At 53.1% G+C, this 24,118-nt stretch overlaps 8 protein-coding genes and 2 pseudogenes across 8 annotated transcripts; 3 read left to right on the forward strand and 7 right to left on the reverse strand.

Annotated features, from left to right (window-relative positions):
- Positions 1-4,638: 4,638 nt before the first annotated feature.
- On the forward strand, positions 4,639-7,183 carry SAPIO_CDS5546 (Uncharacterized protein; the record flags this gene model as incomplete). Its single annotated transcript, XM_016787853.1, has 2 exons — positions 4,639-5,634; positions 5,720-7,183. The coding sequence occupies 2 exons, from the start codon at positions 4,639-4,641 to the stop codon at positions 7,181-7,183; spliced, it is 2,460 nt and encodes an 819-aa protein (XP_016642168.1).
- A 1,488-nt stretch (positions 7,184-8,671) lies between these two features.
- SAPIO_CDS5547 (F-box protein pof7) lies at positions 8,672-10,388 on the reverse strand (the record flags this gene model as incomplete). The annotated part of the gene is made up of 2 exons (XM_016787854.1): positions 8,672-9,877; positions 9,942-10,388. 2 exons carry the CDS (start codon positions 10,386-10,388, stop codon positions 8,672-8,674), a joined length of 1,653 nt encoding a protein of 550 aa, XP_016642169.1.
- A 1,617-nt stretch (positions 10,389-12,005) lies between these two features.
- Positions 12,006-13,742, forward strand: SAPIO_CDS5548 (Uncharacterized protein; the record flags this gene model as incomplete). The annotated part of the gene is made up of 3 exons (XM_016787855.1): positions 12,006-12,137; positions 12,200-12,247; positions 12,327-13,742. The coding sequence occupies 3 exons, from the start codon at positions 12,006-12,008 to the stop codon at positions 13,740-13,742; spliced, it is 1,596 nt and encodes a 531-aa protein (XP_016642170.1).
- A 238-nt stretch (positions 13,743-13,980) lies between these two features.
- Positions 13,981-14,941, reverse strand: SAPIO_CDS5549 (uncharacterized protein; the record flags this gene model as incomplete). The annotated part of the gene is made up of 3 exons (XM_016787856.1): positions 13,981-14,387; positions 14,462-14,620; positions 14,689-14,941. The coding sequence occupies 3 exons, from the start codon at positions 14,939-14,941 to the stop codon at positions 13,981-13,983; spliced, it is 819 nt and encodes a 272-aa protein (XP_016642171.1).
- A 917-nt stretch (positions 14,942-15,858) lies between these two features.
- On the reverse strand, positions 15,859-17,385 carry SAPIO_CDS5550 (annotated as a pseudogene; the record flags this gene model as incomplete).
- Positions 17,386-17,676: 291 nt separating this feature from the next.
- On the reverse strand, positions 17,677-18,177 carry SAPIO_CDS5551 (annotated as a pseudogene; the record flags this gene model as incomplete).
- Positions 18,178-18,472: 295 nt separating this feature from the next.
- On the reverse strand, positions 18,473-19,207 carry SAPIO_CDS5552 (Thioredoxin-like protein; the record flags this gene model as incomplete). The annotated part of the gene is made up of 2 exons (XM_016787857.1): positions 18,473-19,009; positions 19,094-19,207. The coding sequence occupies 2 exons, from the start codon at positions 19,205-19,207 to the stop codon at positions 18,473-18,475; spliced, it is 651 nt and encodes a 216-aa protein (XP_016642172.1).
- A 521-nt stretch (positions 19,208-19,728) lies between these two features.
- On the reverse strand, positions 19,729-20,931 carry SAPIO_CDS5553 (uncharacterized protein; the record flags this gene model as incomplete). The annotated part of the gene is made up of 2 exons (XM_016787858.1): positions 19,729-20,624; positions 20,709-20,931. 2 exons carry the CDS (start codon positions 20,929-20,931, stop codon positions 19,729-19,731), a joined length of 1,119 nt encoding a protein of 372 aa, XP_016642173.1.
- Positions 20,932-21,293: 362 nt separating this feature from the next.
- SAPIO_CDS5554 (Uncharacterized protein) lies at positions 21,294-22,195 on the forward strand (the record flags this gene model as incomplete). Its single annotated transcript, XM_016787859.1, has 2 exons — positions 21,294-21,661; positions 21,763-22,195. 2 exons carry the CDS (start codon positions 21,294-21,296, stop codon positions 22,193-22,195), a joined length of 801 nt encoding a protein of 266 aa, XP_016642174.1.
- Positions 22,196-22,283: 88 nt separating this feature from the next.
- On the reverse strand, positions 22,284-23,697 carry SAPIO_CDS5555 (uncharacterized protein; the record flags this gene model as incomplete). Its single annotated transcript, XM_016787860.1, has 4 exons — positions 22,284-22,476; positions 22,560-22,900; positions 22,980-23,046; positions 23,399-23,697. The coding sequence occupies 4 exons, from the start codon at positions 23,695-23,697 to the stop codon at positions 22,284-22,286; spliced, it is 900 nt and encodes a 299-aa protein (XP_016642175.1).
- Between the last annotated feature and the right edge of the window lie 421 nt (positions 23,698-24,118).

Genomic DNA, 24,118 nt, shown 5'->3' on the forward strand with positions numbered 1-24,118 from the left:
TTGATCGGAAAGCCACGGGCTTGGCTAGTGCAGGCCTCTCTCCTCTCGTACGAAGAACTCCGTAGAGATAGCCCTACGAACCAATATTGGAGCAAAAGGAGAAGGTCATCATCTAGGGTTCTGGAAGAGGCCGTTTTCGATCAATTTCCATCATATTTCACCTCACGAGTGGCGCTATAATAACCGGGCGTGCTTTAAGCCGTCTTGGGACTGGAATCCAATCGGAGACCGGATGGGGGAAGCGGTCAAGCTTGATTCCCCAAAGCAGAAGATATTGGACAGCCCCGGCGAATTGCGTGCAGACATGGAGGGAGATGCAAGAGCTCTGATTTGCCTGGCATCCGGGAAATGCATGAATGGCACATGCCCTATTGAACGGGGACCGAAGATGAGGGCACATATTATCATTTTTTCTGTTCTCGAAGACGACCAACCAATTTTGATCCTTCGCCCCCTCCTTTGATGCTGGATATTGGCACATTGGATGAAGGGACATTTTTGCGATATGATTGCTCCGTATTAGCGTATAAGTGTATAATAATAGTACGGGTCATAGTGGGATGTTGGTCAGACCCCGAAATATGAACGAGAGTGACGAGAACGACGGGCTTTTCTTGTCATTAATCGAATCTCACAAGCGCTACAAGTATTAGTTGGCTTTTAGTGATATTAGTAGGGATAAGAAAGACGTCCGAACTCAGGAACCCTCCGGTCTTGGTACGGCGTGGCGTTGGTTTTTCGCTCCCTAAAAGGCACAGGCGCATTCGCCGGTGCGGGGCGAGGCCTGGGATGGGATGGCTTGGGGCTGGCTGCTCTTGTCCGCGCTTGACGATCGAGAGCATTCGGATTTTGATCCAAACTAGGCCAGGGACAGATGGAGTGGGAAGTTGGTTGATGCCAGACCGCGTCAGTCCCTGCGTAGCGCCAGACTAAGAAGAAAGAGCGCCATCAATCACTTGATCTTTCTTGGGCTTCCAGCGCTAATAGTCCAGTACACCACAACTGCGTTAAGACGCCCCTCCTGACCTGCGAAAAGAGAGAAATGACGAGGAATTGAAAAGCCAAGGCTCGACTAGTCTTGACGATGATGTATTAATCTCCGGTTTTAAGATTTCGATCTCAATCCACGTCCGAATTCTCCTGTGCCGCCCGTTTAGACTCCATTTGACCGGCTTCTTCACCAATCTAAGTCGTCGCCTGGCTGTTGAACTCTCCATGGCGGCGAAGTACGCAAGTATTCGTCGAAGTATTGCTCATCGTCCTGCGTTACATCGTCGCCACTTACCTGCGCTCTTCTCTTGCTCCTTGCCCCCTCAAGCTGCATACTAACACCTCGTAGCGACCATCGAACGATAGAGTGGAAGGTTCAAGGGTAGAAAAGGTGGAGGGATGATGAGGGAGGTGACAAGGATGGTAGGGAACTCCAAGTACACTGACTGCGAATAACACACAGCTGGGCACCTTGGCCAGTGAACTGCAACGCAGGACCGCAGGCACTGGGATCGGACGGCGGCGCAGGTCGTGTGCGTCTACCACTTCGTACTTCACAGGAGAGCATATAATTTTCAGCATCGAAATAAGAATTGTTGTTCAATGTTCCCTTATTACCTCGCAGCACGCAGCAGCAGGCAGCATAATGCATGCAGATGCAGCAAGTATTGGACCCATTGATCCACGCAATATCGGATTTTTCAGATTTTTTTTTTTCCTTCTTCTAATGTGATGTTGGTTGATTTTGCGTTTACTGGTACCGAATATTAAGACAACGGGCTTCGAGAAGGTCCCTGGGAGCCAAGCAGTTTATTTTTAATAATTATCCGTGAGGACGGACGGATTATTTGGATTTCGAGGTCACTACGAAGTAGGTCATCCAGACTCGTCCAATTCTCTATCTGTAAGTACGAACTGCGAAGTACTCGAGTAAACTGCAGGAGGAAGGACAGACAGAGGCTGAAGCTTTGGTGTACATCCTCGGGTGATAAGCACTAAAAACAGTACACGATGCATGGCAATTGGTACCCCCCGAACTGCAAAACGACACATCAATTGATGACATATATATACCTAGGTCCACATGTCCGTGCTCTACCTGTTCCTGGCCCTGGTCGTGCTTTCTCGGTTCCCCTTGACTGGACAGGTCCTGCCGTCTTGGACACCCTTTCTTATCAATCCTTGCTCTCAAGGTAGCTGCAGAGCTGCGTACAAGTATTAGTACTACACTCTGGTGCTACATCGCAGGGAGACTGCCCCCGAAATCGATCTGTCCCCCAAATTCATACTTCTTCATATGATGACGATACACAGCTTCGTGCACATGCGAAGTGCTACGAAGTTCGGTATTGCCCACCTCATACTTCGTGTTTATAGTGGTGTACATACTTGTACTTCGTACATCAGCACTCCTCGATGCTTTGCCGTCCTTCGTCTTACATTGATGTCCAACCAAGAACAATATTTCAATGTTCTCAAAGGACGAGGAGCCCGAAGTGGCCTGGGCAGGGTCGTATTATTACTGGGTAGCCCACTCGATTTTAAGAATCGCTCTGCTGACCCACCAACAGGACAGCGATAAACCGGGTCAGACGTGCCAAGCCTGAACCAATCGCTGCGTCCTAACGTATTTGTGCAGACGACAAGGAGTTTATACCCGCATACGCGTCCAGCTTGCTCCTTTTAACCACACTAGTGATGTGCTGCCAGATCAATTGATCAATAGGCGGATGTGACGCCTTGGAGCTGGAAGTCATTGGATAATCGCTCGACACTGAGAAGAACAGAGAAGGACAGGCGCATAATTCCTGCGTCTCTGTCGCCGGGAGCGAAGACTTCGATGCTTGAGGGTGGGAGAGTGTACCTCAAAGTACTTTGACCACCCTCCCACCTCCTCCTTCTTCGCTCCTTCGTCCAAGTAGGATTGATACATTACGACATCGTTGATGAGGCTTCTGATGGTAGGATAGGCATAGGCCCCCAAGAGCACAGCCCATCTCCAAGTCTGGAGTAGTGTACACTACATCAATACGTGCACTATCGACACCCTTGCCGAGATTCCTGCGGTCTGGGTTCCGGTCGCTCTCCTGACGGACATTACTACCACTTTGTCCTCCCCATATTACGACCCTAGATTGAATATGTACTAGCCGCCCTTTCCCTATTTTCCTTGATGATAATAGTGTTGTCGATGGCAGAGACAAGACCGCTCAAGTTTCTCGCCGCAACTGTCAATGCCTTCACCGGTCAATCCGGTCCATGATAAATGATCTTCTCAGCGCCTCTTTTAATCATTGCGGCCGCCCAGCATCAAGACGCCTCCGGATTACACGTTAATTTGGCCTAGGCCTGAAACGGCAAACAGGGCTGTAAAGTATACAGAACAAACACTTCGTACATAGGGAGGCGCAACGACTCTGTGTTCACGAAGCCTGTCCCCATACTTCACCTCGGAGAGAGGCTTGTCCCTGGTTCCTGGTATATCATACGAACACCAAGACCCTTGACTTCTTTCCCCCTGTCCCTGAGCTTGGTAGCACAAGCCATCGTCTGGCCCCCTTTATTTGTGCACTACCTTGAAGCCGGGGTCTTTTCTCCTGCTCAGAGCCACGACTGGGATTTACCATTCACCATCTCACACCTTTTTCTTCCCTCTTCCCCCACTTCGTCTGTTCCTGCTTGACAGACCTGAAACCTCTCCTCAGGATACGAACTGGAGTTGACGACCCCAAACCTCCATCTGACGCCTGCATCTGCATCTTCAATTCGCATGTTCATGACCGTTACGGAGCGACGACTTTCTGCTTGGGTTTCACCTTGACGACGTCTAATGTAAACACCCGATTTGGACAATTCCGCTGAGAACCGCTCTCTTCCATCATCTGTGCGCCAAGGATTTGATGGCCTAACAACGCGTTGGACCTCGAGCTGCAAGACGCCTCTTGACTTGTTTGTGTGAATCGCGCTTTTCTCTCTGCTAAGCTCTGGAGGCCTATCGAACCAACTCGCGTCAACGTCGTCAACATTCCCTTGGAAACGTCGATATTAACTGCTATTTTTGTCGCCTGGCGAAATCAAAAGTTGTCCATCAACGAGACCAAGTCAGGACATGCTTCGCAAAGTCGTGCCTAGCTGACAAGAGCGTCTTGCCGAACTCCCGAGTTGTTTATCTTGTCGATAGCTGGGCGAAACGACAAACATTGTCCGATCTCAAGGAAACGGTCATCCCACGCATAAACCGGAAGCGTTTCTCCGGCCCGAACCCTTTTCCTGTGTTTTGAGAAACGGCTCAAGCTCAACCTCATCGACTATAGATGTTTGTGTAGTTGGTCCCTGCCCACGAACCAAAAAACCCGTTCACTTGGAGCTTCGAAACATTCGAGTTTGACTGCTTTGGAAACATTCCATGGGCAGCGCCCTGCAGTCTCCTAGAAGGATAACCTTCTGATTTTGCCTCCAATTTTCCGAATGCGGCACGCCATCTCTTCCTAACTGCACAATCCAATCTTTCTGGGATCCGAGGGCACACAGCAAAGGCGGACTGAGACTTGCCAACGACGTGGTGGCGGTGCGCTGTTGCTTGATTGACGTGGAGAGAATAGAGAAGGTATCACTTATAAGCCGCCCGTCTCTGATTGTATTCCCACGATGACCACTACACACCTTCCCGTCCTAACGCTGGACTCCTACGATAATCCCCCACCGATAGTATTAATGCCTCCCTCCGACGGTTCTTCTGTCACCACCGGCGCTAGCGCCGCCGTTAGCATCGCCAACCCCAAAACCTCCTCGCCCCTGACCCTCCACCCCCCCTCGGAAGCCGAGATTAGACTATTACGGCTGAAGAACCGCTCACCCAAGGCGCCAGCCCATGCTCACCCGATCCCGTCAATGCAAAATGCCTTCAACGAATCCTTGGTCGAGGCGACGAGAGGTCCAGCTGATAAGCCCAAGCTTCGCCAGTACGATGCAAAAACTCGCCGAGAGCGCCTCATTGCCCAAGAGAAGAACGAAGAGCCGCATTGTTTGCGGTGGCGGTACCGACCCGGTCAGACACAGCATGAGCTACGTAAGCTCATGTCTCAGATATCATTCGGCATGAACTTGCTTTTGAACGGAAAGGCGAATAGCGATGACCAGGTTGTGTCCATTATTCAAGGACACATCGACGAGATTGACGAGTTCCTCGAAGTCGCGCTCGAGGATTTCCAACAAGCTGCCACCGACCTCTCTGGACGCATAAAATACCTACGGTTGCCCCTTGACCATCTCGAGGTTTTCGAGAAGCTACTCGAGGATCGTAATTATCGCGCCGAACTAATCCAAAACAACGAGGTCATTGAACATATTCTCAATCGGACCGCGTCCATGGCCGACCAGTATGAGAACGACTTTGCCGAAGGTCTCCGCTCTACCCAGGATTTCATCGCGTATCTCTCCGAACAACGTAATAGCCCGAGGCGAAGCCAATACCCCGACATTGACGACATTTACAACGCGATGAACGGTAACACGGACGGGTGGCAGAGGGCCTTTAAAGATCTGCAGCACCGAGCAAGCAAACTGGACGAGTTGTCCACTGAACTTTCAACCATGGTTGCTGAGATGCAGAAAAAGGCTGGTGAGGTTAGCCGCAGGACATGGGTAAGTTGTACAATGCTTTCATTCCCTTGCCGGCATCCCGCACGGGTTAAAGAGGAAAGTGCTGATTGATCATTTGCTGGTATAGATCAACATCGAGCCATTTAGCCTCCCTCAAGTTAGCAGCGTTCGATTGAGCCAGCAGACATCGCCTGCGTCTAGCCCCCCCCCCTCCGTTATGTCTAACAGAAGTCCAGCATCTTCGAACAGCGTGGGCGAATCGATCACGGCCGCTCACGCGCCCATGAACTCGATCCAGTTTAATAGGCTGACCATCACGGCTCAGCTCGGCCCAGCGTTGGAAAATCCATTCGATGATTTGAAGTATAATACTCGACGCCAAGATGACGCAATCTCTGAAGAGTCATCGACTCATGAAGAGGTTGTCACGACTGCCGCCGACGACTACGTATATCACGAAGTTAATGACGACGCAAAGGATCAGACCATTGGTGATACGGATGGGGGCGAAGGCCAGGACAGAGAAGAGCCTAATGACGGTCCTAGGGAAGGCGATAACGAGGATGATACCTATGGCTCCCTGTACATCCTGCAGCCTCGCACTTATACGCCGAGACTTCCCGCGCCGCTTCCTTCTCCTGCAGTCAAGGAGTACACGCCAGCAGAAACCGTGGAGCCTTTATCTCCCAACTCCCCCAATTTGCGAGACTCATTCTCACCCAGGACGACCATCAGGGGGTCCGTCGAACAGCAGCCTGCCTCCACTCCAGGTCTGCCTAAGCGATCGTCCTTACGTCAGAGAGTTTCGCTCAAGGCAAATCCACCCGAGTCAATCAAGATCCCTCCGCCCCACGTTATGAGGTCAACGCCACAACTCCGAGAATCAATTCGAGACCAACCAACCCAGCCACCCCTCCCACCACCAGACTCTGCGTATGGATCGGACATCGACCTGCGGAACCGAGCAAGCGCCGCGATTCCCGAGCCCTCTCCCCCCATTTTCACCCACACCATGCCATCACCGTTATCTGACCGGCAGATCTATCACCCAGTTCAGGCCAGTCCCCACTCGCCGTTGCAGCAACGGCCGCATACGTCATACAATGCCTTTCCCGCGAGGCAGGGCACCAATTCCGGATACTATCCTAGCCACACGCGGAACGTGCCTTCACGGGCTGGCGGTGCTAGCATGTTGAGTAAAGTTACGACACTTACATATGACTCGAGCACTACCCAGGGCGGCAAGGGCGAGAAGCGTCTCAAGAAGAAGAAGAGCGCCTTTGGCTGGCTAAAGAAGGCTTTCTCGCTCAGCGAGGAGGAAAAAGCGGCGTTCGAAGCTCGAAGGGCGGCACAGGATCGCAACCTCTACTACGAAAATCGCAGCAACAAGTTCCTCGACGGCCGGAGGGTCCGCCAACCAGGTCAGCCTGATCACCGAAGCCCGTCGAACTCGACATATCAAGCCTCGACCTACCAGGCATCGGTGTACCCGCAGTCGCAATACCAGAATTCTAATTACCCAAATTCCGCGTACCAACATTCAATGTATCACGAGTCGACGGGATACCCGAGCCCGACCGGCTATCACTGATTTTTCCAGGTGGAGCGCGAAAATGCGTGTCGAATTCCCCTGGTACGAACGGCATCTGATGCGGCACAATATTATACCCACCCTATATGAGGGATTGTGGTTCTTAAAACGAACTGGGCTCGCGGGTCTATGCATATTCTGCCAGCCCAGTTTGGTGCCGATCACCTCCTGCAGCAGGCAATCCCGACCCGGCTGAAGCCATAACCAGGTTTCAACGAAGCTCGGGTCTGAGGCCGCTTGCCTCACGAATCTTTAATTTCCACTGGCCTAGACATACTTAGCCGCCAGGCTTACACTCATTTAGCGACGGAGTTTCGATTTTTTTCCCCCTTGTTTCTGTCTTTTTATACCTTGGCTGCCAATAAGCCGTTTCCTCCCACATATTTCCATACGATCGTCGCATGGTGTCACTACCCTACCCGTGGCGTCGCCCGCATCACCACTACCTTGTGCTTAACGGCGCGCCCGATGCACAGCTTCGCCCAGAAGACCACATCGAGACACAACGCCTCTCAAGCTTATTATCACTCATTTATCCTAATGCTGGCATGCCATTCACACGTCGACTTCACCCTGCATTCGTGCCGAGCATACCACATCACTTCCAAAGCAGATCCCCATTCACGATATATACTCGACCCGGTCCCCTCTTGGGGCGGTTACTATAATGGGGTCACGCCTAGCCCACGAACAGGCTACGAAACAGCTTCGCTGCTTAGCGTCCCGTATATGATTTCTTTTGTCGTTCACTTGCTTTTCATTTTCATTGGGCGAACAGTCTTTTTGCCTACTTAGAAGCATGTCTGTCATATTTATCATGTCTTATGAAGGTGGATATTTCCCCTATCTAATTACTATTTCTTTACTTTTTCTTCTCTTAGTGGTAATGTGTATCGGAGCATTCTGTGCAGGAGGAGCGGATATCTGGAATAGAAGTCTCTTTGGTGAGGAGGGTAGCTGCCGGGGGCAGGCGCAGAGACCCAGGCGTCGTGTCTTTTTTGTGTCTTTCCTGACACGCCATTGTCTTAAACAGCGTCTGGCAAGTCTCTCTTTATTTCGGCGAGGAGCCTTGAGATCTTTGTAACAATCGGTCGGTCGGTGGAGAAGGGTCTTTCTATAGCCTTGTGCCTTTTTGTGTTTTGTCTTAGACAAGTCTAGTGAGCGAGGAGCATGGGGCATTAGCATAGGGTTGGATGGGCTTGGTAAATGAACGATATCTTTTAAAACAATATTGAGCTATGGCGAGACTCTTTTCTCGTGCGTTGCATCTCATCGGATTATGAGGGTCAGCCGTCTGTAGGCGATGGAAACTGATGATATGGATGAATACCTGCGGGGCATATGTGTATTCATGTATATTCATTAGCAAGAGTAAAAGAAACAGACATCTGATGAAGCAAGCGTTATCTATTCATCGCATTCCAATATCTAACCCTAACCACTCCTCTAAACACATTCCAACGACATGTCATCAACTCCCCATCCTTCTCATTCCCCCAACCCATAGCTCCTCACCCGACTAAAGAAGAAAGCTTTATCATTCTTCAACTCAAACTCCGCCCAATCATCCGTCAGCTTATTATAGCTATAAAACCCCCTCCAAACAACCTTATTATTCCTCGCCGCCTTCCCGGCGCTCCGTAGCGAAAGATCCATCCTATAAATATAATCCGAAACCCCTTCCGTCTCCACGACCAAATCGCCCTCCGGATTCTCGTCTCCGCCTCGACCCGAGACGAGCCTCCACCGTCCACGGAGGGCATTCCGCATCACAGAGGAAGGTAAATGTAGCGCCGCGCCGCCGCGGTGCGTCTCGACGAACTCCTTCGTTAGGTAGGGGACCACGTCGACGGGTTCGCTGGTGTGCAGCATGCTGATGGTGGTGCCGTCGCGGAAGAAGCGGAGGTAGCGGTAGTAGGTCACGATGTGGACAGGGCTGTTCCAGGTGATGTGGTTGGCGTTGGAGATGCCGGAGCGGATGTAGTTGACGGTGGAGATGTAGCAGCCGTTGAAGCGGATTCGGGGCCGGTTGCGCCACATTTGCTTCCAGGAGGAGGAGTAGAAGGTTGGTAGGAGGGAGAGGGTGATGGATTCTTTGCGGTGGGCGATTCGCTCGGCTTGTTCTTCAGGGGAGAGCCATAGCGCAGGAGGGGACGACTCCTCTACAGAGGTTATAACGGCTTCTGTCTTTTCTCCCTTTTCTTCACTTCCCTCGTCTTCCTCTTCCTCGTCGAATGTAGGCGGTAAGGCATTCCAATGAACATCGGTCTGGAAACGATAATGCATGCCAGCAAAACCAAACTCGGATCCAAGACAAACACGGCGCCAAATGCGTTCCTCCGTAGCTACAACGTAAGCGAAACGTTTGCATACCCGGGACAGGCGGGCAAAGTCTGCCACGTCCAGGATGGCGACATCGCGGAAGATGTGGCATAGGATTTCCTCGGGGAGATCGCTGATGGGACACGGGGGTGCCGGGGTTCCCAGGATTATGGGCGGGGCCGGGACGATGACGAGGCCTTGGAAGCTGGAGATGAGGTCGCCGATGGATTGGGAGGTAGGCGGTTTGACTCGGGCGGCGGGCCTTGCTAGTGAGGCTTGCGTGGTTGTGGGTGATGTGGTGGGTTGGGGAGGGCGAGATGCTGGGGCGCCGAAGTGTTTCTTGCGGTACGTTTGGTCTACTCGGCTGTCCATCTAGATGAGGCCATTAGCATACGAGGGATGTATGAAAGAAGATAAAACGTGGGACACTGCATACCCTGAACGCCTTCCGGTACAGATTCAAACTATCCCCAAGATTTCCCTGAGCCTCTCTCATCACAGCGGCCTCAAAGTGATCAAGAGCCGACACGAGACCCTCGTCGCCGGTATCTTCCGGCGTCCCCTCCGGTTCCTTTCCCTTCCTGGCAGCAGCATCGCCGAACAGTTCATCAAAGACCGGCGGCTGCGCATGGTCATCATCGTCATGTCCAGCCTGGGCCGCCGGAGCCGGGGCCGGAGCTAAAACCTTGGATCCCGATTCCCTCCGAGCCCGGATCACGCTCGAGATCGGCACCGTTGCATGAGCGGAAGAGCCGGTGTGGGGCGGCCCTTGCTGAATCGCGGAGGTGGCGGGAGCAGTGGCCCGCTTGGATTGTACTTCAGAGAGCCACTGTTTGCGGAAGGCGTCGAGCTCGGATGTGAGCTCATTGGACGAAGGATCCATTGTGGTGAATTCTAGGTTGGGTTGCGATGTAGAGGAAAGTAAAGCTATGAGAATGGGGATGAGTGGTGGTTGCGGGGTTGGATACGGAGGCGAGTCGAGCTGCTTTGCCGGGGGGACATTGGCGGGGGTTTACGGTTCAGCGGGGATTTGGATAGGGGTTTCTAGGGCGGGATTATGTCCGGTGGCCTGGGCTGGGATCAATTGATGGTCTACGGGTTGTTTTCTTGAGAGGTGGATGAGAGATGATATCTAAGTGAAGTGAGGGCGGGTGAGATGGAGGTCAAGATCATCGTCATCTTGCGAGATTCGGAGATATACTAGTTACGGGGTACGTACACTAGACAAAGTAGCGAAGATAATCTTGATTACTCATGCGGAGACAAACACAATAAGTTTTATTCGCCATATGTGCAAGAGAGAAACAGAACTCTACTTTATTCAATTGTATCTTGTCTTGTAGTTTATGAGAAAAGGTACCGCAGTTTGAATCTGACCTGGTCATCGTACACCTCACCCGAGGATGAGGTACGATTCCTAAGAAGGGGTGTGAGGAGTGATTCTCAGATTTCTGTCCCACCAGTTGATGACTCCGAGCGGGCTGGAACGAATGCACCCTCCGAAGTAGAACCTGACATCAAATTACAACGCTGCAATGGCCGGCCACAAGCCCAGCCATCTGCACCCTTCATCCTCTCGCACTACCGCCTGTGAGTCAATCGGGGGGATTCCATGTTGCCTTCCCGTTCCGTCTCTGTCGTCCTCGTGCTGTGCAAGGACCGCCCTGTCTCTACGAAGTACAAATGCGTTGGTCGTTTGGAAGGTGGGGAAACCCGCCGGCGTGAACGGAAGCCAAGCCAAAGTGCGATTAATACCAAAGTACAGTACGACTTGATGACTCGGTAGCGAAGAGTGAAGAGTTCATGGTCTGCGTGGTTTACAAAATGATTGAGGTTTCTGTAAAAGGATTGATGATGACTCAATTGCCAAGATTGAACTCGTATGTACCATGGCAACTATGTGAGTTTCTATGACTGTCGCCAAACTAATATCAACCAATATTCATGAAAGACCACCAGATTTCCCTCCACTCACACGACCATCTAATTTACACTGATCCCCTCCAATCGACGTTCCAATCCCCAAGCTCGCAAGCCGCAAGGTAGATGGCGTGCCAGCTCCCCTGCCCGGCCCAAGAAAAATTCACCTCCCGCGTCGAGAAACCCACCCGCACAGCACCACTTCGAACGGATAATCGGATCCGATTGTGTGGTGGCCCCCATCCTCACCCTTGTCAAGGGCGTCTAAGACAGCGACGACTCTCTCTGCATGGAATTTGCTTCGACAGCCCTATATAGAACATTCGCTTCCCCTTCCTCCGTGATTTTCCTTGACTCGGAAGAAAGGGCTTTCGATTATAGGCCCTGGTAAATCGACGCTACGCCGTGTCGTCATTCCGGAGTGCAGTTGAGAGTAACACCGACCAATTAGCGTTTTTACTCAGACCCGAACGAACACACAAGAAGACATCGGGGATAAGATCCCGTTGGCATCTCCATTGTTGTCTTCGAAACCTAATAACCGCACCCTCCCTTAGGCCTTGTGCCACGTGGGAAAATCATGGCAATACGCGGGTCGCAATGGGATCGACTGAATCCCATGAGGCTTGTGCGACAGCTCGGCAATACCGCCCGTCAATGTTGGCACATGGGCGCAACCTCGTTTGGAGGGCCGCCTGTTCACTTTAAGATTGTGAGTCTTTCGTTCCTCCCGTTCACTCTAGCTCTTCATATTAATAACGCATCTCCGCCTAGTTTCACGACAAATTTGTTGACAAGATTGGCTGGATCGATGAAGAAGTTGTAAGTCAAGTTCCGAAGCCCTAGCTCAATGGTATGAATGAACCCTCCATCAATATCATATCTAACCCCCCAAATGCAGTACCAAGAGCTCTTCAGCGTCACGCAAGCATGTTCCGGCCCCGCAAGCACCAAGATGCTCTACTGCATCAACCTCATCCATGACGGATTCCTCGCGGCATGCTTTGGTTTCTTGCTGTGGAGCCTTCCCGGCGCCGCGGTAATGTACGGCCTCTCCATCGGCGTCTCCGGCATCGGTGAAGGTCTCCCCCGCCCAGTCTACGCCCTTCTCTCGGGCCTCAACTCCGCCACAGTCGGCATCATCGCCCTCGCCGGCGTCCAGCTAAGTGAAAAGGCCATCACCGACACCCCGACACGTCTCCTAGTCTTCTTCGGAGCCGCCGCTGGCATGCTCCACAATGCCCTCTGGTACTTCCCCGTGCTCATGGCCGTATCAGGCCTCGCTACCATCGTGTACGATTTCAGATGGTTGCACCGTCCCGTCAAGGCAGTCGCCCGCGTCGTCAAGGCCCCGATCCGGTACGCTCGTCGCAAAAAGGAAAAGGGGAGGAAGAACGAAGACGGCTCATCAGGCGACGAAAACGCCGCCCCGGCGCCCGTAGAGCTCGACGACGTAACCGGTCACAGTTCCGCTGTCGTCGGCCCCTCCTCCTCCGGCGCCATCTCCTCCAACCGCGGCAAAAACCGCGAAGACGACGACGACCCGCTCACCCTCCCCACGACCGAGCAGGAAGCCCATGAACTATCGTCATCGCGACCGCCTAGCCCCGAGCCGCGCATCGTCCCCTCCGAGCGCCGGCTCAACTTCACTTGGAAATTCGGCCTCGCCGTCATCGTGGGCTTCTTCCTCTCGTTCACCGTCATCATGGTTATTCGCGGCGTGGTTAAGGAAAAGCCGCCGTTGTACGACGTGTTTGCAAATTTCTTCCTCGCTGGTACCATTATTTTCGGCGGTGGTCCTGTGGTTGTTCCGCTTTTGAGGGAGTATGTCGTTGCCGAGGGTTGGGTTAAGCCGAGGGACTTTCTTATCGGCGTGGCTATCATTCAGAGTTTGCCGGGACCCAACTTCAACTTCGCTGTGTATTTGGGCAGTCTCGCAGCGATCACGCTGGGTTATCCCTCCATTGTCGGTGCAATCCTGGGCCATATTGGCCTCTTCGTCCCAGGACTCATCATCGTCCACGGTACCATGGGCGTGTGGGGTGCCATCCGTGGCCTGAGAGCCGTCAAGTCAGCGATTAGGGGTGTCAACGCCGCTGCTGTGGGGTTGATCTACACGGCTGTGTATAGGCTTTGGCAAATCGGGTATATCGACGAGGGCTTTGGGCAGGGCACTAGTTTGGCGAATGAGCCCTGGTGGGTTGTCGTGACGGCGACGAGCTATGTTGGAGGGTACTGGTTTAACCTGAGCCCTCCGGTGGCGATTCTTATCGGAGCCGTTATGGGGATGATTCGGTACGGGGTTGTCTCTGCATAGATGTTGCAGGATTGGCTAAAAAAGAGAATCGCTCAGAGAGGTGATGCAGAGGATTTTGGAATTTTCCCCCTTTTCGCGAATAAATAATTTCTAAACGAAGTAGATATATACCAATATACCACAGACGACTTGGAGTTGATGAATACATGTAAGCCCCTTCGACCCTTCAATATTATACAATGCCACATACATTTTGGCATCAACCGAATCTGTTCACCCATCCCATCTTTGTTCCTCCTCAAACCTTGGCTCCTCCACTATTCACCTTATCCCTCACAGCATCCCAAATCCACCCTTCCTTGACCCCGCGATTGCTCCCCTGCACATTGAACCCGCCCACGGCCCTATACATCCACCACCTCCTCTGAAGGTTCTCCCTCAGCGTGTCCCGCCGGAAGTTCACGATCCCCATCCTCTTCCTCGCGGGCGCCAAGTCTCCCAGGGTGAAGTAGCTCACGCGCGGCTTAGCAATGACGCTAAGCGTCGTGAACTCCAGACGCGTCTGGGCGGGAAGAGAAGCGACGAAGCGCTGGAGGGAAGGGCGGGAGTGGCGGGCTGGAGGGGGGAGGTGGATGGCGATGTGGCTGACGAAGGGGGCGGTGGTGTAGGCTACGAAGGCGAGGGGGATGACGCCGCAGAGGACGACTGGAGGGGAGGTGGAAGGGGAATTGTTAGTTTATAAGGGGGAAACAAATTTGGGGTTAAAATGGGAAACTTACGGCCTGCGGTTTGCCAGGTGGGTTTCCCGTCAGCGAGGTAGGAGGGCACGAGGATGCCGCAGAAGAGGACGGCAAGGAAGATTGTTGTGAGCTTGAGGACGGCTAGATACATGACTCGGCCGCTTCCTGCGTGGTAAATAATGACCCTTTCGGGGAAGACTAGCAAAAGCGGACTCTGGTCAGTGATATCGGTGGTGTTGGAGGGGAAGATAGGGTCAACGCTGTACCATATTTCCTGTTTGGTTCAGGCCGCGTATAGATGCTCTGCGCGGCGGGTTTCTGGTCCCGTGGAGCACTGGTGGTAGACTGGGTCTGTTTTATAGGGCGACCTGTCGTCTGAGAGTAGGCGTGGAGGAGGACGACTTTGTGAGTGAGGGTGAGGTTGAGGTTGGCGGTGCGGAAGGGTGTTCGGTAGAGGGATGGGATGGGCCTTATCGCCGAATGAGGCGCCCTCTGTAGGAAGACCCTAGAGCAAGACATTCCGGCGATTGGGGGTGAGATAATTGGGCAGAAGGGGGTTGAACTGATGAGATTCAATCCGCGACGATGAAGTTTGAGGGTGAAAGCGAATTACTTGATTGAAATCTGAAGTTATCGATTCAGAGTCGATGGAGCTTGTGCACGGACCACTCTAGTTTCTTGAATTGAACATCATAACTCACAAGTTTTCGGAACGAGCGAAATATACAGTTAGATCCCTCGACAGGCGCGACGGCCAGTTTGAGCGAGATAGGAGCCTCGTCTTTGAGGTTCCCGAAGCAAGTAAAGTCATACGGGAATAGCTAGGATAGCCATGGCCATCGTATAGCTCGACTGCGGAAGCTAGCTGATTGCCTCAGCTTCTTTCACGGACATAGACTTCGCACGTTCTCGCCTGACAATACGGAGTACGGTTTTCACGGTTTGCCCAGACAGCCATGCGAAAAGGGCGAAAACTAAATTTCTGTCTATTGATAAACGTATAACGCATTCCAGACTCCATACGTCAACCTCTGGTACCGATAGGGGTTGGCCCGGCAAGGAGGAAGATGTGGAAGCCATCAATTGTTGACATTTTTCAAATTAAGGGTTGTGGTTCAACGGTATATTTGGGAGATGTGCTGTCGAGGGGAGAAGATACCCTCTCGGGTTGCAGCGGTGGTCGTCGTAGCGAATTTAAGTGCGATGCGAGAATTCAGCGTCTTTTGCTCGAGTTGAATTGACGGCTGCACTACCCGCTTTCACGGCTGGCCACCGCGGAAAGCATATTTGGCTACGACGACCATCGTCCTGGATGAAGATGGAGCTTTCGTCGTCCGAGGAGACCAACTGAATGGCGCTCTAACCAATTTGCGCAGAAGACCCATGGTATTAGTAGAAAATATCCTAACTCTTCTCCACCCAGCAAAAGCATCGCCTTACACAATAGTAACAATAGTGTCGGGCGAGGCTTCGATTTCCCAGACGTCATCAAACCACCGCCTCCGGTCGGCACCTCCATGCCCCGTGAACAGCGCCATCCCAGCCCTCTCGAATCCACCCGACCCTCGTACACGCCGCTCCTCCGCAAGCACGATAAAGGCATCCACACACCTGCCCTGGCTCTCCTTGTGGGCTGCGTGCATCAGCCATGCCCTCGCGAGTGCGCAGCCCTTGCATTGCGTGAGGCTTTCGAAATTGAAAATGTCACCTGGCGGCTCGTCGTTGAGAAACTCCATCGCGCCCCCCCGGAGGTCAAGTCGGGACTCCGTCGCTAACGCATCCGCCTCGCAGCACGTATCTTCAAGGCCGGGAGCCCGGCGACCTAGCGAAGACGACGGCACGTGGAGCCGGTACCTGGCCGAACTATCCCTGCCGGAAATGTGTCCCATCATATCGTGACAGTAACGCCGGATGAAGCATGGTAATATCCGTGCGCTTATCTCGAGACGTCCCGACTTCACAGCTCCGAGATCATTACGGCTGTCAGACTCGATCTTGACGGAGCGCATCGAACTCTGAAGGAAATTGACATATGAAGACGGATTTGTCGAGCCGAAATCAAGGAAGTGGAGTTTTTGTCCAAGCGGAATCGACGCCCATGACCACGAAGGTGCGGTCCAGCACTCTGTCCTGCCCACTGCATTCTTGGACTGGATACACCAAAGGAGTTCGTAATGGAGCGTGCGCTTCCACATGCCGGCACAATAATCGTCGCCCGTCCAGCCTTGCACAATTCGCGCGCAGCCCGAGATGGCCGGGAGGATGTCGGTGTTCTTAGTTAGACTCAGCGTCATGTATCGCACGACCATCTGGCGCCACTGGTACGAGGCATCCGTGCTGTTAGGCGGACCGTTCTGGCTACCGGATGCTCTCGCCATTAACTGGTGATGCGTCGGTTTAAGAGCCATGACGAGCTGAGCCATGAGCTTTGGGGGCGGATGCGGAGGAAGCGAGCGGCCCTCACATTCGCACGTCGAGCCCTCGAGACACTCGAATGCGAGCTCTCCATACATACAGTGGAGCACTCTTCTAGAGAGGAGTCGCTCTTGGAAAACCCATCCGCGCTCCAGGAGCGGTAGACGCTCCTTGACGGCCGTCCTATTCCAGGAGAGACGAGCCACTTTGTCGCACATGCGTGCACCTACAACGTACGATGAGCCGTCGCCTCTGTCGATTGAAAAACATAGATCTGGCGTCGTGGAAGAAAAGCACCCGCCGGTAGAGTCCGCCGACGAGGTTGCGGCGATAGTTAAGTACGCGTTGCGATATATCCCTGCCATCTTGGCGGACTCCACCTCCCAGTCGGCACCGTCGTCCTGGATAATACACAAGGAATCGATCCAGATCAGCCGGAGACCAATTCCCCTAGCTAAGGCAATGGCGTCGCGGAAATTCCTGGGAAGAAAGTCGAACTCGATGAAATCAAGCCTGTCTTGCAGCGTAGCCCTTGTCGTGCAGCACATGATGGGCGTCAGGCCCCAGCAATGACTTAGGCAGGCATATGTGCCTTTTTCGCCCGGGACCGTCTCGACGAGTCTTACGCCAGGAATGCCGTTTTTGTAAACCTCGTTGACGTCCACAAGCCGCGAAGGAACGCCAACATTGATACTCGCACATGCTGGGTGGGTGGACGTACATACATCGAGCCAGCTCCGCAGGCGATTTAAGGACATGTCGGAGCTGGTATCGCCCGATAAAAATCTCGCCCTAGGCATTTCTTGGAAAAGTATGGGGAGGCCTGCAGCTTGACAGTGTTAGTAAAGCTCGCTTTTTGCAGAAAGGTGGTCGTACTCGCCTGGAGGCTGGAACAGCGGGACCGGCTGAGCCGTGGCTTCTGGGTCCGAAGCGCGACCAACACTGCACACAAACTTATCCGAGATGGAGTAAACTACTCGTCCCGAGCTACCCTCTTCGCCTGCAAAGACGACGTTCAGGATCTGGCCGAGTACAGCGCATGAACCGCATCCATTTTCTGCCGACGCAGTAAGTTCAGTGCTTGAGAACCAGCGTCCAGATCGTGACTCGACAAGTGAGGCCCTAGTCTCCCGAAGCTTGCGGTTCCGCGCGGCCCGCGACAGCCCCGCTCCGTGAGGGATCGTTTCTTCCAGGAGCTGGAGCTGGGCGAGCTCCTGGCATCGCAGAAGACATCCATCGGTACCGAACATGCGGTACCAATTCCGGACCCGCGCTTCTTCATTCTTTGCTAGCACGGCCAGGTCGCGGGGTGGGCTAATTAGTGTTACTGGGGCCGTCATTGTTTGCTGAGTGCAAATACAAAGACCTAGGGATCAAGCGGGGTACGTATCAATTGATGTCGCTCTGTAAGGAACCGTTATGATATGGATCACGGCGTCGGCGTAATCCGAACCAGGCCCCTGGGTATCGACGACCAGCCTCGAAGGACTTATCTTGTCCCTTCCTCGGCGTCTATCACGTCCAGAATACAGAGTAGTAGCTGCCAATTCATATATTTATGGACTCACCCAGTCGGATTGTTTAATCGTTTGTTCCAAGTGAAAGTTACAACACATTATCAACCAAACTCTTCCACTAGACAACATTCTTAGCCAGCCACTCCTTCCACTGCTCCTCTCCCCATCCCGAACTAACATCATTCTGCACAACCCCATCATAAATCACCGTCGGACTAACATGCACACCCGTCAACCTCGCCATCTTCACCAAAACCTTCAAATCCCCCGTAGCCTTATTCCCCGAATTGAGCTGCCCCTCCACCGGCTCCGACGGAATCCTCAGCGCCTCGAGCACGCTGTTCTCGTCCAGCCCCACGCCGGCGGCGATCTTGGCCAAGCGGCCGTAGGTCTGGTTGCGCGTCTCGTTGACGACGTTGACGTCGTAGAATTCCGTGGCGCGGGAGAAGAGAGCTTCGCTGAAGACCCAGAACTTGTCGGGGGACTGCTGGTTGACGACGACGGCGGCTTCGTGCAGGAGGGTACTTGAGGGGTGCCAGGGCTGGACTTGCTGTCGGAAGATGACTTCGAGGTTGGAGGAGTAGGTGGGGTTGGAGTGGATTAGGGGGAAGACCGTGCCGGTGAGGGTTTTGAAGAATTTGGCTGAGAAGGGGCACTAGAGGTGAAGGTTAGTGACTTTTTCTTTCTTCTCCCATTTTGGAATTGGTAGTGTAGATTGTAGGTTCGCTGGATGGCTTACGGTATAGTCGAGAAAGACTTCGAGGACGTGGGCGGCGGGAGGTACGGAAGCGTAGGGTGAGGTGGGCTTGCCGAAGACGATCCTATGGGCGGCGAATTTGGGCGGGAGAGCCATTGTGGTGATAATTTGATCGGCGCCTTGTTGGAGCTTTATCGGGGTAGAATCGATTAGAATTCTGGAGCTTGAATCTGTCGAGATGATTCTTGGGATTCTTGGTTGTGTTTGCCAGTCTCGTCGCGATGGTCGGAGGACGCAATCAGCGTGGTCGATGAGGGGTAGCTTAAGTAGCTCCAGCGATTGAGTGCTCGGCGATGAGCTCCAAGTCGTCTCGATGATGCAATTGGATTTCAAATCGGCGAATTGAACAAAACGCTTATGCAAGCACAGCGGAGCATGCGAAATCCGTTGTCCATGATCAATTGCGACGGTTGATGTTGGACCAAGAAACAATTAACAATTAAGGGAAATCTCGTCCAAGCTCTACTAGAGTTGGCTCCCGAAGCGAGAGCTGGACTTGAAGAATGTAGAACACCCCCCCAATCGACTAATACACCAACACGCCAACAGTTCAAAATAAAAGGCTAGTGCAGACACAAAACGCCCACAAGATCAATCAGTGCTTCCGATCTTGTCCCTTACGAAACAGTATTCTTCGCAACAATCCCCCGCGCAAACTCCCCAAATGTTATATGCTGCTCAATATCCACCTCCTCCCCCAGGTTCGGCTGCGTAAACACCGCCAGCGTATTCCGCGCAATGCTCCCTCCGCTCGCCGACGCCGCCGCTCCTCTCACAAAGTGAGGCACCGCCTTGAACCGCCCTGCCGTGATCCTCTCCAGCGTTTCTCCCGTCTGGAACGCGAGACAGTCGCGGGGGATTTTGACCTGCACCGTCTCGCCCGTCCTGGACTTGATGTAAAGCCCTGCCTCTGGGTCGGGTGATGCCGCTAGCTCCTGAAGTGGAGGAAGCTTGCTGTCCAACGGACTCTTCCCTCCCGAAACGAATGGTGGGCTCGCCTCCTCGTCGATAAACATGGCTGATGTGAGGCCCGTAAGACACCCGTGATCAAGGTGCGTAGCGCACCAGTCGTCCCCGTCCCCGTCTTTATCTTTTCCAGGCTCTGCTGTCTGTGGGTAGTAATGCAATAGTCGAGCCTTGGTCGTGGTAGACGTGCTCACGACATGCTCGAGGTATCCCTTCGGATACCCCTGAATCTCCTTTTCAGCAAACTGATCGCACGCCCGCGCCACTAACACGGCCACATCAATCACTAGCCTGCACAGATCCTCAAGGCTAGACTTGAATCCTGGAAGAACCTGCTCGCCTGGCCATATGTTGGGAGAGAGATACTCTGGGAACGTCTCTTCGGAGAACTCCGTCGTCGGCTTGGCGCAGTCGAGAGAAGCATCGACGTAAAAGGCGCAGTTGGCATAGTACGAGCCCTTGAACGTGTCCACTTGACCGTTTTTGAGCGTTTCCTTGCCGAGGGACCAGCCAGTGAGGTACTTGGCCTTTGCGTTCTCGAGCTTTTCTGCGGTTGTTGTAAGGGTTTGGTTAGAAACAGCTTGTCCGATTTCACGTATAAGTCGAACATGTGAGAAACGGGAGGCGGTACCTAGTGCTTCCTTGGGTAGATTTCCCAAGTACGATGAATATGAAAGCGTCTGGAGTCTCAACTGGGCAAAGTTTTCTGGCAGGCCTTTGACGACGAGGATGCCGAGGGACTGTGGCCCGAAGGCCTCTTGAAGTGTGTGGAATGAGACTTGGCCTGTAGACCGCGTGTTAGTGGAGGTTGCGTGAGGCAGGAGTGCTGAATGTTTATCTTGGGGGCAGACCATTTTGGAGATCCTCAAGGGATACCGTAACCGCCTGAGCAATAGGAGCCATTTTACTAAATTCTAGGTAAATTTGATACGATCGTGAAATGAGGAGATCACAAACTGGGGAACACCGAGAAGCTCGCGACAATCGACCTGCCTCAATCGGTCCACAATGAACTTGGACAGCGGGGGAGGGGTTCTAATCGGCTGACTAAGTCGGTGAAAAAAGTGGGTTTTATCGGCTTTGAAGCTCCGCCACTCGACAACGCGATAACCTGGATGTTCCATTCCCAATTGCAAAGCTGCAGAAGCTCGAATCCAGCTGGTGCTCTGTTTCTGCAGCCCCAACCTAACCACACGATACCCACCGCCCCCTCAAAATGGTGAAGCCCTTAGTATTCAAAGGCGAAAAGAGGCCTAAAAAGCGCAAGCGCAACCACGACTCCAACGCCGACACAGTAGCCTCCTCAACCGCCGGTCCCCATCACACCGATGACGTCGAAAATGACGATAGCTGGGTCTCGGCGGAGGCGGCGACCGACGTGTCTGGCCCCGTGATGATAGTGCTACCTACGAACCCCCCTTCGGCGCTGTCGTGCGACGCCAACGGTAAGGTGTTTGCCGTCGATATTGAGAATATCGTCGAGGGGAACCCGGCGAGCGCGGAGCCGCATGATGTTAGGCAGGTGTGGGTTGCGAATAAGATTGTGGGGACGGAGCATTTTAGGTTTAAGGGACATCATGGGAGGTTGGTTTTAATCATTTTCTTTTTTAACCTTTCCTTTCTGTCTCTAGACCTTGCAGTGGTGATAAGGGAGGTGACACTGACTTGTTTTTGATCGTTGGTAGGTACTTGAGTTGTGATAAGCATGGCATGTTGTCAGCTACAACGGAGGCCGTATCGCCTCTCGAATCCTTCATCCTCACTGTGACAGAAGACGCCAAATTTCAGATCCAAACCCTAGGAAACACGTTCCTCTCCGCCAACCCGCCCACATCCTCGAAGCCCAACGCCCAGCCCGAACTACGCGGCGACGCCGACGCAGACGCCCCCAACACCGTGGTCTGCATACGGATGCAAGCGCGGTTCAAGCCGCGCATCAAAGAGTCCAAGGCCGAAAAGGCCAGGGAGAAGATATCCAGGAAGGAGCTGGAGACCGCCGTGGGGAGGCGGTTGGAGGAAGACGAGGTGAAGAGGCTGAAGAGGGCGAGGAGGGAGGGTGATTATCATGAGCAGTTGCTGAAGCTCAAGGTCAAAGGCAAGCACGACAAGTACAGCTAAATTCGGAGGATTTACCATTTAAAGGGCTTTGGAGGGGTATTATTGTTCCATTCCTTTTTTCTAGCCGACCGGTTCTTTCCTTTTTGTTTCAGCTGCCTGGGTGCCAGGCGTTTACCTTTCCGTCCTCGCCGCAGGTGTATACCACTTGCTCCTCGTCGAAGAAGCAGAACCCGCGGACGATCTCCTCGCCGTGAGACTCGGGTAGGTTTACACGGGCGTTGGAGTTGAGCTCCCACGACTCCCCGTTCTTGGAGAGGTGGATTAGACTGAATAGGTGTTGGCTAAAACGCGTGAGAGTCAGCATTTTGGTACGGGAAAAATGTTTAAAAAAAGGGAAGGAAAACGAGGGCGCGGGGACCCATACTCTTGAGCTCCTGCGCCTAATATCGCACCGCTTCCATCCAACTTGGGCGTCACATTCGCCACGTACTGGCATCCCAGCTTCTCCCTCACATCCCCAAAGTCGGCGATCGCAACGCCCTTCTCCTGCTCCTCGGCCATGGAGTAAATGGCGAACCGCTCATCATGGGAAAGGGCAAAGACGTCGGTGTCGTTTAAGAAGCCCGCATGGTGGATCGACGCATCGTGGTTGAAGGTCTGGATGACGACCTCATCCTCGTCGCTGATGCGCGTGTCGCAGACGTTCACTAGACCGTCCGTTGAGCCGGAGAGGAGAATATTTGGGTTTTTGGGGTGGAAGTTGAGCTAGTTCCTCCGTTAGACACAAATACGTGCATGAGGGCTTATGCTTTGCCTAGAGGCTAGGAGAGAGGGAGCGTCTTACTTCTGTGATATCGTCACTGTGAACCTCGGTGTATAGCCTCTTTTGGGAAGGGCTTGCTCTTACGTCCCTGGCCACGGCTCGGTTAGAACTGTCATTCGCTCATCTTGCGGACTACGGGCCATATACAAAGGATTGAATAGATGAAACACACCAGAGTACGATAGACGCATTATGGTCTTGTAATTCCGTGCCAACAGCAATCGAATGAGATCCGGCATCACACGCTAGCGATGTAACAGGTGCCTGAGAAGCTAGATATCCGCACCGCCACAAAGAAGAGAAGAAGAGTAAGTAACACGAACCATTCCATCCACCTCTCTAACCATTCAACACCCCATCCTACGATCTCAGTCGCCCCAAACATCCCAGAAACTTTCCTACGTTGGAGATATATAGAAAAAAAAAAAAGGAGAATTTACCCACCTTGAAACCTCGCAACATGCGCATCCCCCCGCCTCAAATCCCAAACTGAAACGCTCCCATCCTCCCCCGCCGTACACACCGTCGCCGCACCGCTATCCACCACCCTCAAAGCCGTAACGTTCCCGTGCGCTGTGGTCAGCGCGGGGCGCGCCTCGCCGCTCAAATCGGGCCGAAGGAGCGCGAGGTGCTGGGAGGACGTGATGCAGGCTACGCCGGCGCCGGGGAGGTGCGCTACGTCGAGGACGTAGGTATCCGGCGGGAAGGAGAATGAGGAGGCTAGGCGGAGGGTATACATTCTTGACAAGTGATTGAGAAATCGAACTCGAGACGGATGGGGAGGCCCAAAATCTCTTATATTCTCTTGCAGAAGAGAGAATCCTTTTCCGACCACGATGAGGGATTCTTGTTGACTTTTTCGTTCTGGACTTTACGATGCGATGATGGAGGGCAGGAAATTTCAGTTTGCTTGTGAAAGGTGGGATGGGCGATGACTAATCTTCACCACTTACACCAAGTCCACAGTTTGCAGTCTCATCCCTGAAGGAATCTAGGTCTTGAAAATTGTACGAAGCTCTACCTCCTTCACGTCCCATCTTTGAAAACCCCCCAATCTTCCCTTACCCTATTCGGGGAAAGGGGGAGAAATGAAAAACAAGGCCAAAGTCCAAGACGCCGCCGCTGATGCTACTCAAAACATACAAGAAAACGAAGAAACG

The sequence above is a fragment of the Scedosporium apiospermum genome, assembly GCF_000732125.1.
Source record: "Scedosporium apiospermum strain IHEM 14462 chromosome Unknown SEQ_SAPIO_0099, whole genome shotgun sequence".
Lineage (NCBI taxonomy): Eukaryota > Fungi > Ascomycota > Sordariomycetes > Microascales > Microascaceae > Scedosporium > Scedosporium apiospermum.